Source organism: Brachypodium distachyon, chromosome 3 (assembly GCF_000005505.3).
Source record: "Brachypodium distachyon strain Bd21 chromosome 3, Brachypodium_distachyon_v3.0, whole genome shotgun sequence".
Lineage (NCBI taxonomy): Eukaryota > Viridiplantae > Streptophyta > Magnoliopsida > Poales > Poaceae > Brachypodium > Brachypodium distachyon.
This window is the reverse complement of record NC_016133.3, coordinates 40,994,112-41,004,687: the sequence shown is the minus strand read 5'-3', so window position 1 is coordinate 41,004,687 and position 10,576 is coordinate 40,994,112. Positions and strand designations below refer to the sequence as shown.

The window sequence follows — 10,576 nt, the reverse complement described above, 5'->3', positions numbered from 1 at the left end:
TTGTGAAGCACGGAATACAAAGTTTGACCACGATGTTGATAGAGGCACCCCAAATTAATAAAGTATGAAACTTGATCATGATATTGGTAGTGGTGTCCTAACTTTTTTTTAAATATGCTAAAAAAGTTATGTACTTCGTGCTATAACATGTACTCTCCCGTCCCAAAATAAGTAACGTGAAGTATAAAAATGAAAAACTTATTAAAAGATACGACAAACCTTTGTTTAAAAATAAATAAGATTCATTTGAATAGTAATACCCTATTTCTTGCAGGCCATAGATGATCATTTTATTTTTTTTGCAATTTTACGAATTCATAGGTTGTACTGTAAGTTGTAACACAGAACATGCACTCATACACAGTTGTCAAAGAAAAACAGGCCAACATTTTACCATAGTCGCACGCCTTCAAATAGTGGGTTGGTGGAATTTTAGGTCAGGGAGATTTCCAAATTTTTTTTGAGAGAACCAAAAAATTCGCGAAAGCAGAGAACACATGATCTGAATTTAGCATTTCATATCTGCTCCGTTTCCCTCCTCTCGTACGCGATAAGAAAAGGGAAAGAGATAAGCAGCCACTTTACTCTTGAACCATTCGCGCCTATTCCGTCCCCCTCCATCTCCTGATCTCTATTCTCCAATGGCACCAATGGCGTCGACATCCCTTCTCACCCCCGTCTCCTTCCCCACGGCCGCCGCCACAGCTCGCCGCAGCTTCTCCACCCACCGCTCCCCCTCCGGCGCCCTCCCCCGCCTCCGCCTCCGCCCCCGCTCCCGCCGCGCGTCCGGGCTCGCCGTCTCCGCATCGGCGGCCTCCCCGCCGCTGTCGCTCGACGCCCTGATCTTCGACTGCGACGGCGTCATACTTGAGTCGGAGCACCTCCACCGGCAGGCCTACAACGACGCCTTCGCGCACTTCGGGGTCCGCTGCCCGCCCGCGGCCGACGCGCCGCTCGACTGGGACGAGGCCTTCTACGACGACCTCCAGAACCGCATTGGCGGTGGGAAGCCCAAGATGCGATGGTACGTGACGTCCTGCCCGGCTCGATGCTTTACTCGCTAGTGGCAATTATTAATCTGCCTGTACACGGCTGGGCACAGAGCAATTCGTCTCTAGGTCCGGCAAGCTTGCGGCGTGTTCTGTACTTCTGTGCACTCTGCTTGTTTGATGTTTTGCCTGAGCAAATGACTGGGATTGAGTCTGCGCTCATCCGCCCACCATTTTTTCGTTTACATATGCTGCTTTTTTGCAAGCTTGATTGTTGATTACCAACATTGTGTGAGCACTGTGTTCGGACTACTTCGGACGTTCCTGCAATGTAGAACACAAAATTATGTATGCAGGGGTAGAATGCAGTTGGTTATGGGTATGTGAATGTTAATGTGGCAAGTTGCTCGAATCAGGGGCGGAGCTACTCAGAGCTTCCTTGGTGCACAAGCACCAGGGTCCAAAATAGTTTTTACCAGTAATTATGCCTCATAATTAGCTGGTGCACCAGGTACCACTACGAAGAGTGCACCAGGGTCTTGTTTTCTCTAGCTCCGCCCCTGGCTCGAATGGGAATAACGAATGCCGCATGTCAGCATATTGCTGTTTAATTACTTTCATCCGCGTGTGAATATTTGTCATGAATTGGATCGGATTTGTTAGGTACTTTGGGGAAAATGGGTGGCCTTCCTCAAAGCTATTTGAGACGCCACCTTCTAGCGACTCCGATAAGGAGAAGTTAGTTGACATTATTCAGGTATACCTTTTTATTTCCTTGGCTCCATGTCTAATACAAGATTGTTTGGAATATGTATGTTCCCCAGTTCCCACAAGTCATCTGTTCAAGGTAAACAAGACATCTGTTTGCTCAGTCATCTTTCCACTGTTGACAGAAGCACTTGTTTTGCAGGACTGGAAAACAGAAAGATACAAAGAAATAATCAAATCTGGAACGGTAAGTGCAGTGTATACATTGAGAATTTCCTGTATATATCATACTCATTCTCCAATATAAATTAAATACCTATTATATTATCTGCTCGTCATCTCATGCTAATTTTTGGCTCTGTATTTCTAGGTGGAGCCTAGACCTGGTGTTTTACGTCTGATGGATGAAGTTAAGGGTGCGGTAATACAACTTATTTCAAGATCTTTTTCTGCTTTGTGCTAGTTATTAGCTCGGTGAATATGTCGTCACATTATTTACTTCAATGAATTCTTTTTATACCATGAACTTTGGTGTATTCTTATTTCATGCTCCATTACATTAAATAAATATGGCAGCTACCTTTCAAGATTAAATTCAGCTGATTTTGGTATAATAGTGTAGGGCATCAAGCTTGCTGTTTGCTCTGCGGCAACTAAAAGCTCAGTGGTACTGTGCCTAGAAAACCTTATTGGACTTGTAAGTTACATTGATCTTATGTTAACTCTATCATATTCCTTACATAAAGTTTTGTTTTCTCAGTTGAGGTTATATGTCTTCTCACCTATGGCTTTATAGGAACGATTCAATGGTCTGGACTGCTTCCTTGCTGGTATAGTTCTGGTTGTTTTTGCATCCTGTTAGTCTTGTTTACCATGCTTGCTTTGAAGTTAACTGGCAATAATCACCAAAATGTGAAGCAACGTGCATGCTTATCTTTACAAAGTTTTCAAATCAGTCATCCTAGTTGGTTTAAAAGATAATAATGCGTCAGTTCCAATGAAATATTATAATGGCTAGTAACAAAAGTTACGAAATGTAGGGACATCGGGACGAATTGCAAGTCTTGTAAAGGTTTTGGCTTACATTTTTCTAAGGCCAGATTCTATTCAAATGCACTTAAGTTATTTATATTTGGCAACCGTTTTTGTTCTGGGAGATATAAAAGACATTCAACAACACCCAAAATTCTTAATTACGTTGTGTTGCAGGCGATGATGTTAAACTGAAGAAACCTGATCCATCAATATATATTACAGCAGCAAAGGTAGTGAACACAACAGAAACAGATGTTTTCAACTTTTAAAATCAGTCATGTTAAAGAATTTATTGTTTGATCCAGAAATTAGGTGTGGAAAGCAAGAACTGCCTTGTAGTAGAAGACAGTGTTATTGGACTACAAGTAAGTCTTTCAAGTTTTTAATCAACTAATTTGTACTTTTGAACGCAAGAAATTCCTTTCTTTTGATAGGCAGCTAAAGGAGCAGGGATGTCATGTATAATAACATATACACCTTCAACTGCTAACCAAGTAAGATCGAGCTTAGCTACAAATTCTTGTTTTGTGTGACATTTCCACATTCTGATCTCCTAAAATTTTCCATAGGATTTCAAGGATGCCATTGCAACCTATCCTGACCTTAGTAATGTGAGGTAGGTGCTGATTTTGTCTATTTAGATTTTATTCATCAGATAAACCACACCTGTTAATTCTTTGCAGGTTTGAGGACCTCAGGCTGCTGCTCCAAGAAGCTGTTGTCACTGGATAGTGCAGTTTCTTGCTTTCCTCAGGAAATGCATTGACCGTTTTTTCATGTGTGATGCACCATGGTAAGTTCAATTCTCTATCTGGTACCATTCTCTTCGGTTTAGACCCATATCAGCACTTTCTGTGAGACTTGCATAGCTTTCGGTAAATCTGGGGGTATAGTGGTGGAAAACATTGTCCAAGTTATGCCCCTAATGGCTTTCAGGTCAATATTCAAGCTGCATTGTTATCCATCTTATTTGGGCCTCCTGGAATCTTCAAGACCCACCAAAGTATTTGGGAACAAAGATCAAGTGAGCATACTCCGGTACATTAATTCTTCGTGAATCTCGGTATACTTTGTAAATAAAGACGGAGCAAACATTTGTTTCGGCTGCGGTGGTTGGTAGTACTGCTGGTGAACCAAAGGCTGTCATTTTGTTGAATACTTAATGGTTGATGTTAGATACAGACAAAAAATATACTTTGATTACCAATGGATATTAGCTTCCAAAACATTGGCCAGACTGCTCTATTGTGCATAGGATGTTTCAAGCAACTAGCAAGTGGTCAACTACAGGCTGCAACTGCTGGGGAACCAATGTTGTGTGAAGTAAAAATACAATTGTTGGCACAAAATATTTTCTTAAAGTGAAGAAGGTTATATGATTTTGCTTATGCGGTCGATTCTGTCCCATCATATTTGTTCTAATCGTCAAGCTGCAATCGAGGGTGAAGACAGATCATAAATTGGATAAACGGTTTCAGCTACAAAACATTTTGAATTTTCACCACCCACTCAATGGCACGGCTCGTTAGAGCAAACCGGCACACCCCGATCTCTCCTCATATATATGTCTTTTCTAAATCCTTTGAATTTATGTCCCCTTTGGATCATACGGATTAGAACTTTGGAGTGATTTAATTATTTTATATACAATATAAATTCATGAAAGGATTGGCAAAAAAATCTGCTTAGCCGACATGTTCAGATGAAAAATAAAATCTCAGGGAAGGCAGCTAGCAGAGTCAACCTCGAGCTCGGAAACAAGACCTCTTCGTCTCCGTTCTCCGATCGTAAAACAACAGCAACTCGAGTCCGTCTCGGTGTCCACCCTAGCTCTACCTGCTGGCGCCTACAAATACTCCCCCAATTGACCCTCAAGCCGCCTATCACCAAAGCAATCAATCACACGTACGCTCCAAGCCCCTTCAAAGTAACCCGACTCGACGACCTCGAGCCTTCAGCTAGCGATCGAAATCGATGGCAGCAGAGAGCGGCGCCGCCGAGACGAAGATGGTCACGCTGATCAGCCAGGACGGCGAGAGCTTCGAGCTGTCCGAGGCGGCGGCGAGCCTGTCGCGAACAGTCGCCCTGTCCATGGAGGACGACGACTGCGCCGGCGGCAACATCCCGCTCCCCAACGTCGACGCCAAGACCCTCGCCAAGATCCTCGAGTACCTCAACAAGCACGCGCCCGCGGCCGCCGCCTCCGGTGACAGCACGGAAGCCGCCGCGGCCACCTCAGGCGAAGGCTCGGAAGCCGCCGCGTACGCGTCCAAGTCCAAGGAGGAGGAGGAGATGAAGAGCTTCGACGCGGAGTTCATCGACGTGGACCTGACCTTGCTGTACAACCTGTTCATGGCGGCCAACTACCTGGACATCAAGGGGCTGCTGGACCTGTGCGCACAGAAGGTGGCCGACATGATCAAGGGCAAGAAGCCGGAGGAGGTCCGCGAGATCTTCGGGATCAAGAACGACTTCACGCCGGAGGAGGAGGCGGAGATCCGCAAGGAGAACGCGTGGGCCTTCGAGTAGGAAGGAGATCGACTTCCCCAAGTTTAATCTTTATTTTTGAAATTAGCTTAATATTTATGTTTTGTTCCGGATTAGCTTAATCTTTATTTTTGTCGTGACTAATCCTAGTTTCTGTGACTTTTTTACTATTAGTATATACTCTAAATAAATAAGTTCATTGTTGTTTATTTACGATATTCTATTTCTTTGTCGTCGGCGTCTTGAAAAAAATACTACTATACGCAAGCTCGCACAATTTTTGACTGAAACGACGAAGCTTTAACATTAAGCTTGTATTTGTCGTGGAGGTGGATTATGATAAGCAATATTTTGCAACCAACTTTTGCCTATTTTTTGTTCGACCAACTTTTTTTTTTCTTTTTTGCTTTTGTGTGTATTTTTGTATAATAGATTACAAAATAAGTTTAACACAGCACAATTCGGCAATGTCAAATCAAAATTAACAAATTGTACATCATACTCAAATTGGTAGGTGATGTGGTAAGAAAAACTTCTCGATTAGTAGACCATAACATTAAGGATTGTGGTATCGGCGCCACTCTATGGCCGCCCGGCCCTTGAGACGCACGCGGCCGTCTCCACTTGTCATGGCCCTGCCTCCAGCACCATTCCCCTGACCGTGACGGGCAGATCGACCCTACGGAAAAACTATAGACGCTTCCAGAGTCCACACCAGACCAGCGACAGAAGGAGTCCCTCGTGATTTAAAATTTTTGTTTTTTACATACAACTTGATCAACTTGCAGAATATGGAGCACCTACAGTATTTTTTACTGGACATAAAGTTAGTATAAATCCGATCAGAATAACTTTATTCTCTGAAACTACCTAGAATTTCCTAGAAAGATCTGAATCTAGCATTTCAAATCTGCTCCGTTTCCCTCCTCTCATACGCGATAAGAAAGGGAAAAGAGCCACATAAGCAGCCACTCACTCTTGAACAATTCGCGCCAATTCCGTCCCAGTCTCCTCTGCACCCAAACACTCAATCCAAATTTCCAACATGGCTTCCACTTCCCTTCTCATCCACACCTCCTTCTACACGGCCGCCGCGGCTCGCCGCTCCCCCTCCGGCCTCCCTTTCCTCCGCCCACGCCGTGCGTCCCGGCTCGTCGTCTCCGCCTCGGCCTCCTCCCCGCCGCCGTCGCTCGACGCCCTCATCTTCGACTGCGACGGCGTCATACTGGAGTCGGAGCACTTCCACATGCAGGCCTACAACGACGCCTTCGCGCACTTCGGGGTCCGCTGCCCGCCCGACGCCGCCGCGCCGCTGCACTGGGACGAGGACTTCAACAACGACCTCCAGAGCCGCATCACCGGCGGGAAGCCCAAGATGAGATGGTACGTGGACGCCCGCAACCGCAAGGTTGATGCTTCCTTCGTATGCGGCAATCTGCCTATGCACGGGCAACTCGTCGCTAGCTTGGGCGAGCATTTGGTGTGTGCCCTTGTGCACTCTGCTTGTTTGATGTTTTGCGTAAGCAAACTGTTCTTTCTTTTTCTGGGTTGAGAACCAGTGTGCACTGGGATTTGAGTTTGCACCCAGCCACCACCCACCATTTGTTGCTCGAAATTTTGAAACACATATGCCGGTTTCACAAGCTTGAGCGTATTAGGACGTTCCTGCAATGGAGGGCTCACAACTTTGAATGCAAGGGTAGACTGTAGCTGGTCGGTAGATTCATGTGTGTGTTAATGCCACAAGTTCGTTCACACAGGACAAACTGATGCTGCATGTTCCAGCACATGCAGAGCAGTTAGTTGACATATTCGTGAATAATTGTTATGAATTGCTTTGGATTTGCTAGGTACTTTGGGGAACATGGGTGGCCATCTTCAAAAATATTTGAGACACAACCTTCAAGCGACTCTGATAAGGAGCAGTTAATTGACATTATTCAGGTATGCTTTTGTTTGTCCTTGGCTCTAAATCAAACGCAGTATTTCTTTATTACCCTTTCCCCTGTATAAGTATAAATGCTTTGAGCCATGTCTAATACAAGATTAGTTGGAATGTGATATGTTCCCCAGTTTCCCACAAATAATCTATCATTCTATCCCGCAGTAAATTGATTAGCTTAGAACTTCATGATTTTTACAGAAGTACTTGTTTTGCAGGACTGGAAAACAGAAAGATTCAAAGAAATAATCAAATCTGGAACTGTAAGTGCAGTGTATACATTGAGAATTTCCTGAGCATATACCATTGCCACTGTCCAATATAAATTAAACACCTTGTACATGATCTGCTCATTGTCCCATACTGGTTTTCGGTTTTGTATTGCTAGGTGGAGCCTAGACCTGGTGTTTTGCGTCTGATGGATGAAGCTAAGGATGCTGTAATACAACTTATTGCAAAATCGCCTTCTGCTTTATGCTAGTGTTTTCCTTGCTGAGTGAATGCTTCGTCACATAATTTACATCAATGAAATACTCCGTAGTATTTTCATATTGTGAAGACATGAACATCAGTGACCTCATGTTTAATATTCCCATTATATCGCATAATATGGGGTCTAATTTTCAAACATAAATTGAGGATTTTTGAGCGGAAAATAAATCGAGTTGATTTTGGTATAATGATGTAGGGTATCAAGCTTTCCGTTTGCTCTGCTGCAGCTAAAAGTTCAGTTGTGATGTGCCTTGAAAACCTTATTGGACTCGTAAGTTACATTTGGCTTATGTTTTCCTTCTCATATTTCTTACATAAAGTTCTGTTTTATCAGTTGAGGTCATATTTATCATATTTGCATGGTTTTATAGGAACGATTTAATGGTCTGGACTGCTTCCTTGCCGGTATAGTTCTGATTGTTTTTGCATCTGGTTGATCTTGTTTACCATGCTTATTTTGAAGTTAACTGGCAAAAATCACCAAAATGTGCAGCAATGTGTATGGTTAATTGGTTATCTTGACAAAGTTATAGAATGAATCAGCCATCCTAGTTGCCTTTCTTATTTTCAAGATAATAATGCATTAGTTAAAATGAAATATTATAATGGCTAGTAACAAGGTTATAAGAAATTTAGTGACATCTAGACGAATTGCAAGTCTTGTAAAGCGTTGACATGTGTTTTTTCTTACACTTTTTGTAAGGCCAGGATTTATTCAAATGCACTTCAATTCTTTGTATTTGCAGTTGGTTGTGTTGGAAGCTATCAAAGACATTGCACAACATTCAAAATCTTTAGTTGCTTTGTGTTGCAGGGGATGATGTTAAACTGAAGAAACCTGATCCATCAATATATATTCTAGCAGCAAAGGTTGTTAGCACAATAGGAGCAGATCTTGTCTAAATTTAATTTGTGATTCTTTCGGAAATCGGTAATGTTAAGGACTTCATTGTTTGATCCAGAAATTAGGTGTGGAAAGCAAGAACTGCCTTGTAGTAGAAGACAGTATCATTGGACTACAAGTATGTCTTTCAAGTTTTTATTTAATTAAATTGTACATTTGAACACAAGAAATGATTTTCTTTTAATAGGCAGCAAAAGGAGCTGGGATGCCATGTATAATAACATTTACACCTTTTAGTGCTAAACAAGTAAGATCGAGCTTACCTAGAAAGTGTTGTTCGGTATGAGAGTTCCAGATTCTAATCTCCTGAGGTTTTCTGCAGGATTTCAAGCATTTCAAGGATGCCGTTGCAACCTATCCTGACCTTAGCAATGTGAGGTAGGTAGTGATATTGTCCGTTTAGCTTTTATTCATCAGATAAACCACACTTGTTAATTCTTTACAGGTTTGAGGACCTCAGGCTACTGCTCCAAGAATCTCTCGTCACTGGATAGAAATGTTTCTTGCTTTCCTCAAGAAATAAATCAACTGATTTTTTTTGGAGTGATGCACCATGTAAGTATTTCTCTATCGCGTACCATTCTCTTTGGTTTAGACTCATATCAGCACTTTCTGTGCAACTTATGTAGTTTTCAGTAAATTTGGGTCGGTTATGGGCTTATTTCCATTCAGATATATACTTATAAACTAATGTCCCGTTTATTCTAGATTAGACTTGTGTTAACTTTTTATTCTAATACACCTGCATGAGGGACGAAAAGGAGAAAAAGGGAAGGCTGGTATAAATTTATGACGAAATTCTGGATGAGAAAAGATGATAACTTGGTAAGAAATTATAGTGATGGGAAAAAAATCTTGTAAATATACTATTCTCTAAGTTATATGCCTCTAATAGCTTTCAGGTCAATATTGAAGTTGCAATATTATTCATCTTTGTTGTACCTCCCGTAATCTTCAAGATGCACCAAAATATTTGGAAACGGAGATCAAGATAAACTCTGACTTAATTATTTGTGGATTTCAGTGTAATTTGTAAGTAAAGGTGGAGTCAACATTTGTTTCGGCAGCAGTGGGTGGTAGTATTGCTGGTGAACCGAAGGCAGTCATCTTTACTCCTTCTAGCACAATACCCGTGCATTGATACAGACTAGAAAAAATAAGCTACACATTCAAAGAGAATGTAGTAATACCATTTGTTGTATCAGATCAGATAATTCATAGTTGTTCTCATAATTTGTACCTGATCAACAGATGAAAGTGAAGGACTGCTGTCACCAATTGAGATCTTTATAAGAGTGGAGATAAAGATCTTAGTTGGTGCCAGTCTGGTGTCTCTTAACTTGCTAAGAAATTAGTTATCGCAATTATCTTACATTCCATGTAGTAGACATATGTGTTATTGCGATATACAGATCCCCTTGAGAAAAGTATATTTTTGGTCTCTCAGTAGTTAGAAAAGTCTAGAAATAGTCCCTAGACTCGAAATCATATATGTTTGATCTCTCAACAAGCAAAACCGGATACTTTTGGTCTCTTTTCCAGATTCAAACGGTTTTTGACTCACATGGCGCGGTTTTCCTCGAGACTTTTCCACGTCTGAGCCATGATGGTGTCAGGTTTTACCTTAGAAATGGTCCTTGAACTAGAAATCGTATACATTTGGTCCCTCAACTATGCATCGTGGCATCCGACTTGAACAAGTCTGGGAGGAAACCGCGTCATGTGTCAAAACCAATCAAAGCCATCCGAATCCGGAAGAGGGACCAAAAGTATCTGGTTTTGCCAAATGAGGGGCCAAATCTACACGAAATTCGAGTTCAAGGACCAATTTTAGACTTTGTTGCCAATGGAGGGACCAAAAATATACTTCTCTCTATTTCCTTATACGAATCGGGATGTGAACCCTACGTGGCAAAGAATAAGTCAACGGAAATTTTTGTTCTTCGACAGGCCAACAAGGATTGACTCAAGCCAACAAGTCAAAGAATGAGTCAAACATGATCGAGAAATAAAAGTGAA

The 10,576-nt window shown here is 42.1% G+C and overlaps 3 protein-coding genes across 16 annotated transcripts; all 3 read left to right on the top strand.

Moving 5' to 3' along the window:
• The first annotated feature begins 543 nt into the window (after window positions 1–543).
• Window positions 544–4,120, top strand: LOC100823594 (haloacid dehalogenase-like hydrolase domain-containing protein At4g39970). Of its 7 annotated transcripts, none has more exons than XM_010236942.3 (12): window positions 568–1,024; window positions 1,653–1,746; window positions 1,900–1,944; window positions 2,068–2,118; window positions 2,320–2,394; window positions 2,494–2,527; window positions 2,907–2,962; window positions 3,038–3,097; window positions 3,147–3,226; window positions 3,302–3,348; window positions 3,416–3,525; window positions 3,669–4,120. In XM_010236942.3, the coding sequence occupies exons 1-9, from the start codon at window positions 642–644 to the stop codon at window positions 3,195–3,197; spliced, it is 849 nt and encodes a 282-aa protein (XP_010235244.1). In that variant the 5' UTR covers window positions 568–641; the 3' UTR covers window positions 3,198–3,226; window positions 3,302–3,348; window positions 3,416–3,525; window positions 3,669–4,120. The 7 variants fall into 7 exon arrangements, with proteins under 7 accessions (XP_024316588.1, XP_024316587.1, XP_024316586.1 ...); XM_003574623.4 differs by having other exon boundaries at window positions 579–1,024; window positions 3,167–3,226; XM_024460818.1 differs by having other exon boundaries at window positions 562–1,024; window positions 1,653–1,944.
• Window positions 4,121–4,450: 330 nt separating this feature from the next.
• LOC100822975 (SKP1-like protein 1) lies at window positions 4,451–5,435 on the top strand. The gene has a single exon (XM_003574621.4). The coding sequence runs from the start codon at window positions 4,707–4,709 to the stop codon at window positions 5,259–5,261; it is 555 nt and encodes a 184-aa protein (XP_003574669.1). The 5' UTR covers window positions 4,451–4,706; the 3' UTR covers window positions 5,262–5,435.
• Window positions 5,436–6,176: 741 nt separating this feature from the next.
• Window positions 6,177–9,964, top strand: LOC100822658 (haloacid dehalogenase-like hydrolase domain-containing protein At4g39970). 8 transcript variants are annotated; one of them, XM_024460821.1, is made up of 13 exons: window positions 6,184–6,602; window positions 7,070–7,163; window positions 7,380–7,424; window positions 7,550–7,600; window positions 7,850–7,924; window positions 8,025–8,058; window positions 8,468–8,523; window positions 8,616–8,675; window positions 8,745–8,804; window positions 8,880–8,935; window positions 9,003–9,112; window positions 9,271–9,382; window positions 9,582–9,962. In XM_024460821.1, the coding sequence occupies exons 1-11, from the start codon at window positions 6,265–6,267 to the stop codon at window positions 9,049–9,051; spliced, it is 918 nt and encodes a 305-aa protein (XP_024316589.1). In that variant the 5' UTR covers window positions 6,184–6,264; the 3' UTR covers window positions 9,052–9,112; window positions 9,271–9,382; window positions 9,582–9,962. The 8 variants fall into 8 exon arrangements, with proteins under 8 accessions (XP_024316593.1, XP_024316589.1, XP_010235241.1 ...); XM_010236939.3 differs by having other exon boundaries at window positions 9,266–9,382; XM_024460822.1 differs by lacking the exon at window positions 9,582–9,962 and adding an exon at window positions 9,453–9,569 and having other exon boundaries at window positions 9,266–9,382.
• The last annotated feature ends 612 nt before the right edge of the window (window positions 9,965–10,576 follow it).